The 19,080-nt window shown below is 35.9% G+C and overlaps 1 protein-coding gene across 1 annotated transcript in view; it reads left to right on the top strand.

The window, feature by feature from the left end:
- LOC107087910 (melatonin receptor type 1B-B-like) overlaps positions 1-18,224 on the top strand; it is a 62,168-nt gene extending 43,944 nt beyond the window's left edge. Inside the window, exons 3-5 of the mRNA XM_015379750.1 lie at positions 11,100-11,218; positions 11,326-11,670; positions 14,879-18,224. Of these exons, the coding sequence (XP_015235236.1) occupies positions 11,100-11,218; positions 11,326-11,670; positions 14,879-15,301 (887 nt within the window). The 3' untranslated portion in view covers positions 15,302-18,224. The remainder of the gene's footprint in view (positions 1-11,099; positions 11,219-11,325; positions 11,671-14,878) is intronic.
- The last annotated feature ends 856 nt before the right edge of the window (positions 18,225-19,080 follow it).

The raw sequence follows: 19,080 nt of genomic DNA, 5'->3' as shown, positions 1-19,080 counted from the left end.
GAAATGACTCTAGACACCTCAGCATTCGGTGTGAGTGAACCATTATAAAGCATCAGTTTTAAAATAAACAATAGACAACAATAACCAACTACATGCAAAGTTAAACAATGTTCAACTGGTAAGAAAAAACAAAAAAACTATTTGAGAACAATTTGAGAACAGACCAGTTGAAGACTACAAAAGTAAAAAAAAAAAAAATCCCAAGCAAAATAAATTTACTGTAAGACATATATCAAAGTATTTCACATTGGGCATGGGGCAATGGAAGGCTAATATATTGTCAGAATGATTCAAAAGATATTTTACCCCTTGAAGCCGAAGCAAAATGAACCCAATGCTCTGTCAGTTGTTTTTTTTTTATTCCTGATGATTTTCTGATGATTTTTTCCTTTGCTATCTGAAGGGCCAGATATAAAAAAAAAATACATACTTTATTTTGTACTTGTACTTTTACTGTGCTACTTGGTAGCATCAACATTTGTGATCTCATCAAATATTTTTTCCCCAGATAAATTTGAAACATACTCTAACTTATTTATTATGATTTACATTTCAAGCTATGTCAGATTTAAGGAACCATAATTGTGCTGATGATTCTTTGAAGCAGCTTAGAGACTATCAAGAGACAGTTGATTTAGAACATAATGTAAAAGCACTTAGGTTGACTAAACAGTTTTAGTACAGCAAATTGTTGTAGTTTTAATTAAATTAACCTACAGGCATCAAATAATGTACTTCAATAAATGCAATAATAGCTGATACCATGCAGAGCCATTGACTATCAGCTTCAAGTAGTCCATGAAATTAAGACTCAAGCAAATGCAGAGGATAGTGTTAATAACTTCCCTCAGCTATGTTACTGATACAAAGGGACAAAAAATATTAATGTTTTTGTTGCAGCCCAAAAGTAATTTACTTAAAATAATAAATCTAACTCACTGACAGTTCAGAGCTTCCCTTTTTTGAAGCAAAAAGTAAGCAAAGCTAGTAGAATAGACATATCTGAATAGATTGCTTCATCCTTATAACAATCAGGTTTACATGGCTACATTATACTTAGTAGAATATTGCTTTGTTACCTACATTGAAACGATCATACAGCGATATTAAACAACTGTGGTAAAGTAGTTTCTGTAAATGGTTTTCAATTATTGCTTATCCTGATACATACAGTTTGTTTCACAATCTCCCTGAACCCTGAAATAGGCATTCAAATGGTTTTGGCGCATTTCTTTCCACTTTCTTCCTTTTAAATTAGTGCTGTCAAGAGCTGTCTTCTGGATTAAATATGGGATTAAAAGCACAAAAGAAGACTTGATGTCCTTTGTGTCAGTAGCTGCCATTCGTGTTAGTCCTTGTTGCATCCATACGACATTGGAACACTTGTGGGATGGCTCTTTTCTTGGAACCATACAATTTCAAAATCGTTTGGCATTTCTTCACTTGCCCCATGCTGACTGTATTTTTTTGCCATGTGACTGGCTGCTCAAGGGTTGGTCCTTGCTGCTGACAGCCTATTCCTGTGACTCCTCTTCGATTTGGAACTGACTGTCATCATCATCTTCAGGGTCACTGTAAGACTGTGAAACTTCAGAAATGTGGTCCTCACATTCTGAATCCTCTTCTTCTGAATCATCTCCCCTCACATTATTATCAAAAACTTCTTTCTTTTTACTGATGTTCTGGTACACAGAGCATCAGTTTCCACACTTAAATTAGCCCCGGGTCCAGTGGACCCGGACATCTGATATGTAATAGAAATGTGTAGGGGGTGTATGAAGTGTGGTCATTAAAAAAAGTTTTCTGATATATGTTCTTCACAGAAAGTGAGTCAAGGCCAGTGAGTCTGAATTTGAAATATTAATCAATTGTATAATTTTCCCTCAGTAATGAAAATAGGTACCACAGACCCAAACACCACATACACATTAATTGAGATACGCTCTGTTTCAATGTTCTCTTTTTTCTGGTTGTACAAAGGATTTCACTACTTAATTAACTTACTAGCTACTTACAATTCAGGCACAGAGCTGTGAGGGTTTCACATACAGCTTTGCAAAACATGATGGATGTTTAATAACCTTGAACCTAAGGAAGTTTCCCTACTTTACCAAACATCTTAGACTAGAAAACAGCTTCTCAGGCATCAGTGAGATAAGCTTACAGCTAGACACTTTTCTAGCTTTTGGGTGTGTAGCCTTTCAGGTGTGTGGCCTAAGCAAATACTTTTGTGAAGTAAGGATTTTAAAATGAACACTCATAGTGAATAAAATGGAGTAATGGATAGATATTGATTTTTCCCAATTTATATATATATATTTTTAAAAATCCCCTGAAATAATTTTCATTGATTCATAGATTCACCTGTTTACCTTTATTTTGAAAAAAACCTGATATTGGAAAACAATGGAATTACTTTCTTTCCGTACAAATCTAAAATTTGAGTCTCAAATCTTGAAAATAAAATATAGAAATGCCCACCTCAAGTTGAGAATAACTAAAACTAGATTTGATCTATTCCCCTGTGTAAATCTGCATGTCTGCAATTTTTGTACCATGAGTAACGGTAGGCTTTTCCCCCCCATTCATTTGCTTCAGTTTGTCATGCATGCTCCCTTGCACAAAATCATGTAAAATGAAAAGCAATCTTTCCAAACCAAAAGATAATTTTCACTTTATCACATGTCAAGAGCTGTCACTGCACCAAAAGATAAAGCAAGTCCCTCACTCTCTCCCTCTCACACACACACACCTCCCCACCACTCACACACACACACATTCAAATTAACTGTAAAGAGATAGTAGTACTGGATTACACAGTTTTATCAATCTATAATTAAAGGTATAGTGGAGGATTTTTTCGAAATTTTGAAAAGACCTGCCCTCTCCATTTAAAAGAATTTGTAAGCACAACCCTGTACTCCCAAAAGGGAACATCTATTAAATGCATGCAAGAGCATGCAAGAGCCCATTTCTCCTTGTGCATGCTCTGTTAAAAAGTTGCTGTTTGCATTGCTCATACAAGCTTACTTTTCAAAAGAAGATTTGCAGTTTTTCTACACGTCAGACACGCCACCGGTAAGTGAAAATAGGGACGAGCATGTAGGACGTCTATACGTAAACATATCAGCAGAATGTTTGACAATGAGGTGGACCACTTATTTTGATGATCCACTGGAAAAAGAGCATCCTCCATTATACCTTTAAAGTAACCATGGTAAATCATTCACAGGCCAAAACAGATGTATACTTCTGTCACACACTTTTTCTTATACCCACGGATTTTTGAGTTTTTTCAGCTAAATATATACAGTCAGACACATCCACTTGGAAGATATAACTTGTAATTGTGTTAGAGGATTTATTCAATGATAAAGGAAATCCCCAGTGAATTAAAAGTCCCTAAATAAAAAAAAAATCATCAGCTTTAAAATTTTTAACAAGTGCTTTCTCTATAGCTAACACTGATAAAAAGGAGCTTAACTACCTGAAAGATAATGTGAGACATCAGTGTGTCTGATTAGCTTAGAAGGATATAATAAGAGACAAAAATTTAATTAACTGAATAGGGCTGGGCTGCACTGTGGGTTGCAGTTTGTAGCACTGTTGCCTTGCAGTAAGAAGGATCTGTGCTTGGTTCCCGGCCCGGGGTCTTTCTGCATGGAGTTTAAATGTTCTCTCTATGCATGCACGGCTACTCCGGCTTCCTCCCACCATCCAAAAATATAACTGTGAGGTTAATTGGTCCCTCTGTCTAAATTGTCCTAAGTTGTGAGGGTGTGTATGCATGGTTATATGTGTATGTGTGTCTCTCTGTTGCCCCTCGACCCGTCCAGAATATTAACACAAGCCCTAGCTCTTTCACTAGCATTTCACCTGGAGAGACTCACATAAAGAAAAGCTGCAATTAGAAAAGTTCTATTCAATTCAATTTATTTATAAAGATAACACAGTCAGATTGATCAATATTTTTATCTAAGGAAAACCAGATGATTGTGAGGAATCTCTGACTCTCTGCAATCCCTCACACTGAGCAGGCATGTAGCAACAGTGGAGAGGAAAACTCCCTTTTAACAGGAAGAAACCTCCAGCAGAACCAGGCTCAGCGTGGGTGGCCATCTCCCGAGGTCGACTGGGATTCAAGGAGATGGAAGCAGATATACAGAAATTGCCAAAAATGAAATAAAATCTTTGGTGCTCAGGCTAAAGGTTTTAATTTACATTTCCTTTAATGAGTAACCTAGGAAATTGTTTAGAGTAATCTTCGCCCCGGGGCCTGTACTCTGGTGGTGGAATAATCTAGAGGGTGAGTGGGACTAAGAAAAGTCTGAGAGTCAGAAAAGGCTGAGGAGATGGGGCAAAGGTGGGTGAAAGTTCGCTGGTGTGTGGAAGAGAGAAGCTAGTCCTGGAGCCAATTTAAGGGGATCTTGAAAGATTATTGGCTTCAGAGGAGGTTCAGTCCTGTTGCTGATTGGCTTAAGTTGAATGAGAGACATTATAGGTTGTTCAGGTGAAGTTGATAAAAGTCTTCCAGATTGAATTTTCGCTTAAGCTTAATTTGTAAAATTTTACTGAAAATGTAACAAAAATGGAAGCTTTGAATATGGCTAGAGGTTTAAAGTTACAAAGCTATCCACGCAACAAAATCTCCTAAGGTTTAAAATTTAATAAAAGTCACATGGGCTTCTAAGATGGGCATAAGTATTTGGTAGAGGCAATCAAAATCCAATGTCATTTCAAAGAACTCTTGATGTCATGGACTCCAACTAGGTAAGGAGGGCCTTTGGAATAGAAACAGTCCTATAGCATCAAAGAGGCTCTTCCATACATTGGGCATAAAATGCATTTATTGTAGCAAACCTACTACCTGAATTTGTTGTCCTGATCCCAGTACCTGTTAGCATTTTCCAAGCCAAAAGATTTGTTTTTTTATTTTGTTTTCCTGGCATACCAATACACCCCTATTGTCTTTGCACACGTTTTTGTTGTCCTTTCCAAGTCTTTAGTTTTTGTGCACCATTATAATGTTGGGTCTGTATATTTCTTTTTACTTCTGTGTGTATCCACAGTTTTTTTTTTTTTTATCCACAGGTTTTTATTTGCCTTTCATTTTGCTTTCACCTGAATTTCTCCACTCACACAAAAGGTTTTGTTTGTTCCCAACATTTTTTTCTATCAATTCCTCCTAAACAACCAACATGTCGTTAGAGTCTAAATAATCCTTTGTTACTGTTCTCTATCCCCTAACCGCCTGTTTTAGTTTGGGGTTTTTATAGGTTAAACTTGTTTATCAATCCTCATAATGCAAACTTTGTTATGATTCTAGTTGCTGTGCTTGGGTTTTAATCAACACAAGAGTAGACAGACTTTATTCCATTATCGTTGCAAGCAAAAAGACACATTTGGTAAATCGAAATTCGAAAAAAAAAAAAAAAAATGAAATCCAGAAATTAAACTTTGAAAAAGTTATTAATCAAAAGAAAAGGTTTTAAGAGTTAGTTTGCTGTTTTCTCAAAATGGGTTTTTACATATTATTTTTTTTTTTTCAAAAAGTATTTTAAAAACCTTTTTTAAAGGATAATGTAGATAAATTATTTAATTTATTAAAATGGCTGTTTTTCAGATAGAGCTTTCAAATTGTGTTTTACAGATCACACTCTCTTCACTTCAAGCCCAATACAAACACTCAATATTGATGTGCACATTGACCAATAAAAAGGTTGTTGCAAATATGCAGAACAGAAATGACAGATAAAAAATATAATTTGATCAAATATCTTGAGGTCAACTAAGATTATTTGTATAGTAGACTATTGTGTATAATTACCAACACAAAATGCAAGAAGATGCTTTATTATAAAGGCTTATAGGAGAAAGTGATGTGATACCTCCTTCTAAGGTTTATATAACATTCTGAATTTTTCAGCTGATATTTCATGTTCATGTTTTTTTTTAAATTAGAAAAACAAGCAGTGTGGTATGACTACAGAATTACAATGAATTAATTTTCTTGTGTACTTCATGCACTTTTGACATACTTAAGAGGATTATACCAGTACAAGATGCTGCAGTCTCGCAAAGAGCCCATCTTCCAATATTATTATTATATAGTAGTCTGATGGTTGGAAATATCAGTTGCACCTCTGGAGAACAACTGCTGCCCAGAAAATGAGCTTTTCATGAACTGGCAGGTGAAACACAAGGTGAGCTCTGTTACATCAGGTAGTTGTTTGTTGCCCCTGACAAATACAACATCAAAATAAGGCATTGCATCCTTTTGGAGAGCCGACAGCTCATGTGCAGTGGCTTGAATACTAACTTTGCAACTAAACAAAGATGCAAAAATGGGAATGTGAATTGTTTGCTGTTTGTAGTTATACAGCAGGAGAGAAGCAAGGACAATGTAATGTTTATTTCCAATAGATAGTATCTAATACAAAAGAAACAGGGAGAAACAGCGCCATCTTAAATTTAAAATGAAACAGCATACAAAAATGAAAATGAAATACTGCCAACTTGTTAAATGTATTGGTTTTTAGATAGAGTGTAGTTGTTTTATTTATTTATTTTTTGTCTGTTTTTGCCAAGTATGTGTGGGTTTGCTCCAGGCCCTCCATCTACCCCCTGCTGTCCTAACATGCATGATAGTCCGACTGATGGGTCTAAATTCCCCAATAGTGTGAATTTTGAAAGAGTAATTACTGATAAAGGATGCTAATTAATTCAATTATTAAAAAAAGAAAACAGCAGAAACTGTTGGTAAAAAAAGAAGAGTAAATTAAACATGCGAAAATTGTCATGCACACTTGCAAAACAAAACATTACGTATTACATTACATACATCTATAATTTCCTAGCTATCACTAGATTATCTGTACTGTATATCCAAAATATCCTATGCAGTTAGGTGTCACACAGGAAATTTATCATTTTGGCTTCATAAATGTGAAATGTCTTTGAAATATGAGAGACAAACTGAATTTCATAATTCCACAGATCATAAGGGTTTTGTTGGCCTTAAAGTAAAATAGAAAGGAGTGCATCTAGTGCAGTTTTATTGTGTTTTTAAAATTTTAGATGATCCTTTCTTTTGTCTTTGCGGCTGGTCTAAATCATGCTAAAAGTGCTCCAAGTAATAAAAATCGAGAGAATTTTACAGTATGCTGGCTCTCTAGAGCAGTCACATGAAGAGACACAGCTGTGACGTCAGCGTAGTCAAAAGTCCTCAGGCGGTTGTATAGAACCACTACTTCATGCATTGTTAAGCAATCTGAAAGGATCATTGAAATTCCATTAAAAGGGTGTTTTGTAATGCTGCCAATTGTAGGAATGGTATTAGATCAAGAAAAATAATGTTTAATTATCCGAAGGACCCGGTTTTGCGTCAAATTTCGATCCGGAAAGTAAATAGGTTAGACAAAAAGCAACCGGACAATCTGTGGCTCCCAAAACGATACAGCAAACTATGTTCGGATCACTTCCTGACAGATTCTTTTATCATCAATCCTACTCTCACAGCATTAGTTGGATTCAGTATACCAAAAATGCTAACAGCTTGTTTTCTCTGTTGTATAGCTTTAATAAAGTACCTGATGGCAAAAAAGCTGATTCAAAGCATTGTTAATTTTTTTTATAAAATATTTTATTTCATAAAACAATGAACCCTAGGTAGTTGCAGCGTTTAGTTTAGCGGCAGCTCCAGACGGATTTTCATATCATTATGGTCTGGGCTCCAGAACAACAAGAACCACGATGGATAACAGTTACCATAGGCGGAGACCCACAGCTCGAACCCGATTGGCCAGGAGACATGAGCTGAACCGGGTAAAAAACCATATCCAAAGGGCAATGTTTCCTACCCTACCCGGACAGCAGAAAGGATCCTGTGCTTGGACTGCTCGCTGCGATCGGGTTACAGAGGGACTGCCTTCCCTGTCATTTAGCAGCGATGAATAAACCAGCGAGCATTAATAAAACCACTAAGACACTGATTGCTTCGTATTCGTATTTGTTTAAGGATAATAACTCCATCAAAAAGGTGAATAAATATTGACTCACTATGTAAAATGACTACTTATTGACTAAACTAACATCATGACATTATTTACAGCCCCTCAGTGGGTCACGTGCCCGAATGAGGAATTTAACGTCGTCTGCTATCTTAGTGAATTATTTTATGCTATAAACACCAAAATGCTGGACATTTTTTCACTTGTGATATATTTAATTTTTTTATATATCAAAGACAGAGAGAGAGAGACACCAGGCCTGCAGTATGACACAAATAAGAAACTATAAGTGTTTTCTATTTGAACTTTAAATTTAGATTATCATTATTTTTGAAGTTACTTGTGGTAGAGTAAAAATTTTTCATTGCAGTGATATATTTTTCATTTTATACAACACAGTTTTAGGGGCATTTGCAGGAAAAGGAAAAGTGGTAACAGAGTCTTAAGTGTCCACCAGAAAACTCCCAAATTTATATTAAAGCAATCTGGATTTTCTCTGTTCTTAAAAGGTGGAAATTTTGTTAGAAAATGTATAATTTTCTATTATTAGAGGCATGGATTCATGATTTCAAAACTAAGATATTCTCTGACATCATAAGTTCAAGCATTTTTCACAAAATATATGAAAACAAAAACTCTAAGGGAGGGTCAAAGTGCTGAAAACAAAGATCTAATCTGTTAATTCTTTAGGGGTTTTGAAACTAATTTGGGCCTGAGGAAAGCTCCATCAAGAGGAACTGCAGAACACAGCAAAAATGATCAAGAAATAAGTAAAAGATCCTTAAATTAAGTGTATTTACCCTTAATTTGGCTAGTTAAATAAGATGATTTACCAATGGAATTAGTATTTTTATTCTTAAAATAAGATAATTACTGTAGATCATATGCTCATGAAATAAGACAATGCAATTGTTTTTTTTTTTCTTTTTTTAAATGTCAATTGTCTTGTTCCATCGGAAACCTTTTTAATGAAATTTTTTGCATTTAAATGTTTCAGGCTCTTTTCTTGTATCAGAATGAAGGGTCTTGGTGCAGCCATGATGCACTGTCTTCCTCATTGTCTTGGACATGTGTTTAATTAATGTTTGTGTTTATCTGTGGCAGCCATTATGCGTTGTCATTACTTCTTACATTTTTCCACATTGCTTCAAGTATTCAATTATTTGGGACGAGCTCAATGTTTTTCCTGCAAAATTTCAGAAAGCTTTTAAAGATTCTTTTACAGCTGAGAATAATTTCTATTCTATTGAGAAAAAGAAGTCCTACTTCAGTGCGTGTGCCTGGTTCTCAGTTTGGTGTGAGTGGCTGTTTTAGTTGACTATTGGAATATTCTACTTGCTTGAGTTTGTTGTATTCGGTTCAACAAGACAATGTGTACTAGCCAGTGTAATGAACAGTAGACAAAATCTAGTGAAAACATAATAATCCTATAGATGCAATTTTGAGATTTAAATAGCTGTAAAACACAGTGTTATTTATAGATATTTATTTCTAAATAATTCTGATTTGATCACTTCAAATGAATCAGATCCAGCTCGTGTTAAGAAAATGTTAATTCCATCTGTACACTGTAAACTCGAGTGTACAGAAAGGGAGCTGCTGCTTGCTCTCATTCTCAGGGAACATCATCAAAAAGGCTTATTTTCCTAGCAAAAAACAGATTCAATCAACAAAAAATGCAACTTATTCTTTTGAGGCTGCACATGACAAAATATGCAGTGGGTGCTAAAAATGGCTCATGCTAAGCATGACACATATTTTACCACAAAAAGGTATTAATATCTGAGCTTGATAAAAAGTTCCTGATTTAAAAATGTCATTTAGATTTTAATGATTAGTCCATCCTTTATTTTTTTTCAGTATTTTTAGTTATAAAACATACCTTCCTGGTCTTGAAAAAGTGCAGATACCACCTTGTAGATATAAAGCTTAAATAAACACACAATGTCTAATTTAATGTATTACCATGAACATGTTAAATAACCTTTAATAAAAAAGGTTGATATTAACATCATGCCCAAATATCTCATAATCAGTTTGTCTTTTATATAGTTAGATAAGCAGCTGTGAAAGTGTTAAAGTAATCAAGAAGGCAGTGTTCTTATATTTCAGGTTCTTTCCTAACATAACCTCTAAAGATCTTGGAGGTGAGCCAATGATAGAGTCTGCTATTTTGATCGGGTTGTTTATCTTGCCGCTGCGCGCTGCTATAACATGTCCTCCCCCAACAAACAAAAGGAAGAGGACAAACACACAGGTAGATGAAGCTGCCAGTATTGGCGGTGACACGAGTGTGTCAGCAAAGTGTGGAATGTCATTACTATAGTGCACAACTGTTTAAATATGATTAAATGTCATATGGCCACTGATAGACTGGTTCACTCATAAATAAGCAACTCATAAGGAACTAATTATACATTTTGGAAATAGAGGTTTTGCTGGTTTTCTTTGAAAAGCTTATGAAAGGCTTATATAAAAAAAATAAAAAAGAAAGTGCTATTTCCCTGATGCACTGACTGGATTTTGTGAACAATTCTCTTTGGATTAGGCTGGGTAGCAGCTAGATGAAAAAAGACCTGTATGCCCTGAGTGCTTTGTCCACATGCTTTTCGCCTCGCTCTGTCAAAACACGAACTCTGCCTGTCCTGATAAAACTTTGTTGAGGGCGAGGCAATCTGCTGTGGGGCAAAGGCCACAAACCTTTTGTAATCTCAGCCTCCTCTGCCAACAATCATGCAAGGCTGAGCGTCCTGAGATAGGCTAGCTGAAAATCACATCCCATGCAACCATCTAGTATTTACTCGGTTTTGACGGTGCAGGATACAAGACAAAGCAGTGCAAATTGGTTTGAACTGAGGTTGGATGTGCTTATCTTTAACACCCAGAAACAATCATGAAAGTCTGCAGGTCTCCCACCTGATAAATTCTGACCACTTGTGCAATTTTCTATATAAATTGAAGCAGGGTGGAAGGAACATTTGAACAGGTGCAGAGATAATTGTGTAATGTATTTAAGAATCTGTTAATATGAAGACTTATCTGTATTGTCTTGGGAAATGATAACCTCAATGTTGTAAGTTTCCTCTCCAGGTAATGTGTTCGTGGTGAGTCTGGCGTTTGCTGACCTTGTGGTAGCCTTCTATCCCTATCCCCTGGTCCTCTACGCTCTCTTTCATGACGGCTGGGCCCTTGGAAACACTCAGTGCATGGTAAGGCCTCATCAGTCATTACTTTACTTTGTGAAAAAACCCAATGCCTTTATAGCACACTCTCAATGAAGCTTAAGAAAAATTTCCTACTTTTTTTCTCTTTTCAGGTCAGCGGTTTCCTTATGGGTCTCAGTGTCATTGGCTCCATCTTCAACATTACAGGCATTGCAGTGAACAGATACTGCTATATCTGCCACTCCTTCTCCTACAGCCGACTGTACAGCTACCGCAATACCTTGCTGTTTGTTGCCTTAATTTGGGTGCTCACGGTCGTGGCCATCGTCCCAAATTTCTTTGTTGGTTCTCTGCGCTATGACCCACGGGTCTACTCCTGTACCTTTGCCCAGAATGTCAGCAGTTCCTACACTGTGGCGGTGGTAGTGGTTCACTTTCTGGTTCCCATCGCAGTAGTTACCTTTTGTTACCTTCGCATTTGGGTTCTTGTCATTCAGGTATGTTTCAAAACCATTTTTAAAATTTAAAACGTAACAAAGAATGTTGCTGTATGATGTGCAGTAATTTAATTTTTTTATACACATACACATGAATGGTCATGTTTTCCTTTAGCTGCCAAAACTATATAATTTGATTAATGAGATCCCACTGGGATTAATGTAGGAATCAAAAGTTCAGAATGAATCGTATGGATACAGTAGCCTTTTAACATTTTGAATACTCTGTTAATGTTTTCACATTTTGTCACCACACACTGTGGTGTATGTTATTGCGGTTTTATGTGACAGCTATCAGGAAGTGATGCTGAATTTAAGTGTAAAGAATATGGACATATCTAGCTTGCTCTGTCCAATTTCAATTTCTTTTAACCTTTTTTTTTGTCATTACACTAAAACAATACAGAGCTATGGGTCTTTGCTCAGGGACCCAGAGTGGCAGTCTGTGGGAGTGGGCTCAAACTCAGAACCTCAGAATTCCAAGCTCTATGCCCTAACCCAGGGGTCGGCAACCCAAACTGCTCAAAGAGCCATACTGGACCAAAAAAACAAAAAACAAATCTGTCTGGAGCAGCAAAAATGTAGAAGTGTTTTATAAGCCTTGTATGGCAACACGGGCTCTAAGTGTATCAGACCACTATAAAAAAAGGACTACGGGGACTTAAATATATAATTAGCATTAATGATTAAATGTTTATCCTGGAGCAAATGTCACATAGTAGCATGAGGTGAGGGACGAGCAGTGATAGATTTCACCGAACGCTGCGTCACTGCCCTTCACTGCGCAGTTTCAGTTTTGTTGCATTGATGAAATTACAGAAAAAAAATAAAGAAATCTTTCAATGGTGGACGTGTTTCTGTTGGGAGGAGTTGATTGAGTTACGAGGAACCAAGCAGGAACTGACATCCATCAGAGCAGTGCTCTCAAAGCCCAAAATCCAACATCCTCCGTCACCAGCGTTCCTTGGTGTTATTTTTATTTTGAGGATTTGGGGGGATAAAATAAAAAAAAAATTCACATACCTGCAGAAGAGCCCTACCTTTTCGAACTGTGAATGGATTTTTCATGCTTAAAACAAAACTAGCAGCTATAGTAGAGTTTGGAGATGCAATCCATTTCTTAAATCTATCTTTGCTCTCCTAATTTATCCAGAGGTTCTGCAATCGCATTCTTTCTCTCACTCACAACTTTGTGATCAGCTGCATATTTAGCCTTCCCTGGAAATGCCTTTCCAAATTACTATTTTTAATATTTGACAAATTCTCGTGCCAAAGCAAAAATGCAGGCAATCCTTCCACATTGATATGAAAGCAAATGATTTGGTCCATTCTTCTTTGGATCCCCTGTTCTCATCAGGTACCTTCCTTTTTTCCCCTTTGGGATCCATGGCCCAAGACACACCCGCCACTTTCTTTGCCTGGCACCGCACCGTGCTCAGACATGTGTTGCAGGCTTTGAACAGTGATTTCAATGGCTATGACATGTTCGTTGAAATAAATGTTTACATATATTGTTTAAATGTATTTATTATACAAATGTTTACAGCATTGGAAAGCATAATGAATGTCTGTTTAACCTCCTGCACAGCATATTAAAATAAACAAACCAGGGACCCGCAAGGGGGGCACTAAAGAGACGCATTCAGCTGTGGAGCCGTAGGTTGCTGACCCCTGTCCTAACCACTAGGCCGCCACTCCCAATATGTGTTTGGACCCTATAAAACAATGTCTTTATTAAACCATGTTTCAACACAGTTACTGCAATGAATTTAGATTTTTTTTTTCTTTGAAAAGCTTTGTAAAACTTTCCAAAAAAAGTCCCCCCCTTTTTCTTTTTCAAAACAAAGTAGCTTACACTCAATCAGGTATGGGTTTGCACCAAGACTAAGAACTAAGGTAGTTTGCTTCCACTTCAACTGTTTTGGAAGTTAACTATAACTGTAAAAATGGGTTCATAGCTCCCATTGGACAGTAATGGTTAGAGTAACAGAGAATTAAAATCACAAAAGGATCACAAAGTCCTCATACAGTATATCTATTTTAAATATTTGTAACATTCGTATTATAGCTGCAAAATCATTGTCAGGCGGAGACTTTATTACTTTCAGCATAATTACAGAGCTTTCTCGGGGGCATCGTCCAAAAAGTGATATATTTCATGTAACTGGGTCAGATCGAGACCGGTTCATGTTAACATTTGAAGCAAATCCCACCAGAGTCTGTTGTATCCAAACTAAGACCACCATTTTATTGAAACCTGCACAAGAGGGAAACAGTGCTGTTCAGGTTGAAGCAGACCAAAAGAGTCCGGTGTAAACACTCCCTTAATTCAACAGGGAACATAAATATCAGTTTCCAATAATTTACAAAGAACCTTAATTTTATTAGGCTGTATGTTTATAGTTCTCCTGATAAAAGTAGCCTTTTCAATACCTTTAATTCTTTTATATTCTAAGTCAGTTTTTACTCTGTTCATATCAACTTTCCTGAAAGCTTCCCCCCAGCATGCTGGTGTTCGCATGTAGGCCAAACATTTACAGATCTTCTGTCACATGATTACTGTCACTAAGAAGGTAATGGTTTGTCCTGTAAATGGAGGTTTGACAGTTCAAGCACAGGATCCTTCCATTATTGGTAACAGTTCAATCAAAAAATGATATCACCTTGGTATCAGAACAGGTTGACGCTATCGTGATCAAATCGATACACAAGTTTCATATTCACTCTTTTATACACTGCTTCTAATTTGGTATTAAAGGAAAATGCCAGGGTTCTGCTTGGCCTCAGATGAATATTCCTTAAATTATATATCTTTTTAACTTTTGGTTAGTTTGGAAAAACAAAAAAATGCAACTGTGATTAGATGACTTTATTTTCCTTTGGTGTTGTAGTTTCTCAACTCTCCTTCACAAAAAGTGATTAAATCAGCAATCCTGGCCAGAACATACCCTTTGACAAAGATCAAGTCTGTAAAGTTAACAATAAACAGTCCAATCATCTGTCATTTTTGGTGAAGTTTCTGTTTTGTCTTATGTTGTATGTATGTCTGTTGGTCTACCACAATACAATACTTTTTTATTATTTTAGACTTTTAAAATAAAAAAATGCTTTATACTGCAAAGCTAGATATGTCCGTAAGTCTATTAAATTTTTTATCAGTGAAGTTTAATGTATTCTTTTAATGTGTTTCTTCTTTTATCTTTTTCAGGTGCGACGCAAAGTGAAGACTGAAGACAGCCCTCGCCTCAGACCCAGTGACTTGCGAAATTTTATCACCATGTTTGTAGTATTTGTTCTGTTTGCCATTTGCTGGGCTCCACTCAACCTGATAGGTCTAGCGGTGGCGATAGATCCAACTCACGTGGCTTCACACATCCCAGAGTGGCTTTTTGTTGTAAGCTACTTCATGGCCTACTTCAACAGCTGCCTGAATGCCATCATCTACGGTTTGCTCAACAGGAATTTCAGGAACGAGTACAAACGCATCGTCACCTCTGTCTGGGTGACCCGGCTCTTTGTGACGGAGACATCGAGGGGCGCCACCGACGGCAGGAGCATGAGGAGCAAGCAGTCACCACCACCGCCGCTCAACAATAATGAGTCAGTCAGAGATCGTGCTAATAAGGAATAAACTTTGCATTCTTGATCATGGTAATTCCTTTTTTATGTGACATCAAGTAGTTGTGCAGCTAAAGAGTAAAAAGAAAGCAATGAAACTGGAAAACATGGCTTTGTTTTCCAATTTGCAGCATAGATTTAAACTATAAACACACATAAAAGCTTTGGGAAGTGTCTGAAGTGCTTTTAGAATTAGTTCAACATCTTTTAAAGTGATCAATATGGGTGTGTTGCTTTTTGTGAGTGATTTTCCTCCACAGCAAAAAAGCCAAGTATTGCAGTTTCATTATTTCATTATTACTCTAACAAACTGAATGGTACTTTAAGATAACATTGAGTGATATCCTTTAACTTCTGCTGCTGGAGACTTGTTCCACGATACTGGGTAAGCACCACTAGTAAACATGCACCTCCTTTTAGTAAATTCAAACGCCTCAAATAATTCAACTCGCCTCACCTGAAAGCTGTAGGAGGAGCTTTTCGTGACAGAGGTGATACAATGACAGATAATTAAATCTGTCATTTTGTTATCAGTTTTTAATGGTGGCAGTTATGTAGTTAGATTTACACACTCAGCCTAAATGCTGCAGTAGGATACACAAACCTTATACTGCCTCGTTTGATCTTTTTTGCACTAAAAAGAACAGGTAAAACAAGCTTAGTAAAAGAAAATCTTAGTAAATTAATCAAGATGTTCATAAACTTTTTTTTCTAAAGTTAGAAACAGCATCAAGTTACTTCACAGGTGCTATGATTTTTCTTTTTTTTAAATCTTTTGTGTTTGATGTGGCATGTAGAGGAAACCTTATATTGTTGCTATGTCAGACTAACATGAATAACACGCAGCTTCTAAAGTTATTTCTAGTATAATGCTCTTTAAAATATAAGGCATCATTTTGTAAAAACAAATCAATAAAAAAAGATTTTAAAACCTGGTTAAACAACTTAAGCACAGCTTTTGAAACTGAAATTAAGAGAGTAATAATTGTCAAGCATTGTCAGTTATATAACAGGTAGGTTAAAGTAGTGTTTAAATACCTCCAAATAATAATAAGAAAAGCTAATTTTCTCTTTTGATTTGTGTGGCGTTTACCAATCAGGAACTGGTCGTGGTTGTGATGTGGAGTGAGGTAGTGCAGCAGAGACAAAACTTTTTCCACAAAATAATTAGTCACCAACACCACTGACCTACTCAGAAATTCACACCAATGTACATTAAGAGGGTGTCGGAAAAAAATATCTTAATATTTTGGTCAATATTGACAAAAGAGCATTACAAAGTTTCTCTAATTCATTTTGTCACACAATTATTGCTTCTTTCTGAATATTTCATAGTTTTTAGACCATCCTCTTTTAATCTGAAATGTGGTTGTGTGTTAAAATCTCAATAGATTAGGACTCTAGTTTAGTCAAACATACCAACGAGCATGGCACTTAAAAAACTAACCTAGATCATTGTTCATCCTTACTCTGTTGCTCGATTTACCTTTACCTGGGAAAACATGCACGAGGAGCCAGAGAAAGACGGGGAATCAGCACTGAGACACTGCACAGGCAGAGTATTTATGGGAGACTGAACAAAGACAGGACTAATGAGCTGATTGGGAGCAGGTGTGAACAGAGGCTCCTAGAAGGAGCTAGGGAAAAGGAGACCGGCAACAGAGGGCAAGCAAAGAAAAACCTAAGAACTCAAATATATCCAGAAAACACCAATAAAGCTAGAAAAAAAGAAAAACTTGAATCAACGTGAAACTGAAAGCTATCAGAAATCTTAACAGAACCAGGATCATAACACAGATTAGATGGAAAATCAGTATAACATCTGTTGTCTGCAGTGAGAACATATAGCCATTAGCCAAATCTTAACTCATGTTCAAAATGCTATACTTTAAAACCATAGCTTTAAATAAATCTGACCTTATAATATCAACAGATTTGATACTTTGACAGTTAGAAGCAACTAAAAAGATATTCTTAAAGGAAACTACTGCAATCATTTAAAGCACTTTAATGAGGGATACAAAGATTTTTCCTTAAAGAGGTCTGTGTACTGATGTCAACTTTAAGTACATCTAAATGCAATAACCATATATTTTTTTTGGTTTCACCAAATAGCCAAGTGCAGCTGCACTTGCATGGTCTTTATGCACACCAACACATCACTATGCAACTCAAAAAGCAGTGTTTGACGCAGTTGAAGGGATTCACGGTGGTCGGTGTGATTCATAACAGAGTCCATAAGCTCAGGACAGCTGTACTTCCAGATGTCACAGTATATTACTGATTTATTATGAACAAGATATAAATGATTCTGCTGGTTTTCAGTCTGCATGAAAAAGCGGTTACATTTGTTTTGGTCCACTAAGCTGGGATCTGTTCAGCACCCAACCAACCAAATATCCTATATTATAATAACAGAATATACGTTAGACTGGTTTCCTCTGCCTCCTACATCATATGCTGGACAATATGTAGAAGCCTCTTGTAGTTTGAGTTGTTATTCTTAATTCTAATATACTTATGCAAAATTTTAGACTTTCATTTTTAAAGTAATTTATTTACTTTTTTTAAGATTCACGAAAGATACATATATATATTTCCAGGGATGTAGTATTCCAATGCTTTCACTGTGGATTTAAAAATAAGGGTAAAGATCAGCTATTTATGGAAAAGTGAAGGGAGTAGGTCATTTGTGTATTAGATTTGACAAACGAGTGGCAGTTTTTACCACTTTATTGAAGAGCGATTCATACAACTCGGATTGTGAAGAACATACAGTACAGCTCATATCTGTATTCCCATCTCAGGGTGCCTATTTAACATTGTGTTGTTATTTACACTTGTCCAAACATTTGCAGTTGATAAGCTGCATTATGAGGGAGTCTGAAGACATTTCAAAGGAATATTTTGTAAATTAGTGTCATTGATGTTTTTAATCGTGTTTTATTGTTATTGGATTGTATTCAAAATGTGTTTTTGATATACTTATATGTATATATATATATATATATATATAAAGCTTCAGTAATCCCGAAAAAATTAACAGTTTATTGTTGGATAATACTTAAACTTTTTTCCCATTAAACTACATTGGCTAAGTGCATCTAAAACATTTATTTTTATGTGTGCCATTCATCACTTATTTAGATTTTTATTATATTTTATTACTAAAATGACCTAAAATATATGTTAAAATGTGTTTTCTCATGGTTAGGAATGGCAAAATAACTGGTAACTGGTGCAAACATTTTGCTTGATGTTTAAATGCTTCACAGAACATTTTATATGCTTTTAACTAGGGTACAAAAAAATGTGAAAGCTCCCTGCAGTAATACTATAGAAGATGTAGTATTCACAGCGTTCAGAATGCAGGATGGATGAAAGGCAAATGCAGTTCAGATAAAAACAGAAAATTTTCTGATAAACAAACACATTAATATAATCACACCGCTTTTGTTGAAATGACAGGACTACATATACGGCAGAAGCAACAATGGGCCACTTGCATCATAGTTAAATAAAAAAAAATCACTGAAAATGATGCTGCTACTTTACATTGACACATTCAAACAGAGAGATAATGTTTTAGATGCACTTTGAGGAAGATATATCGATTTAAACCAAAGAAATGTGTAGATAAAGGGTAAAATGTACATACACAACTTCATGTTGAAGGGAGAAATAAAAAAAAAAGCTCTTCTCCCTTAATGTGTTTTTTGTTTTGATTTTTTTGTTGTTTTTATATACTGCCTTACAGTTAATAAAAAAGTGTCAAAGTTAAATATGACGGCA

The sequence above is a fragment of the Cyprinodon variegatus genome, unplaced genomic scaffold (assembly GCF_000732505.1).
Source record: "Cyprinodon variegatus isolate N-32 unplaced genomic scaffold, C_variegatus-1.0 Scaffold199, whole genome shotgun sequence".
Lineage (NCBI taxonomy): Eukaryota > Metazoa > Chordata > Actinopteri > Cyprinodontiformes > Cyprinodontidae > Cyprinodon > Cyprinodon variegatus.
The sequence above is the reverse complement of the archived record's forward strand: the minus strand, read 5'-3'. Positions and strand labels throughout refer to the sequence as shown.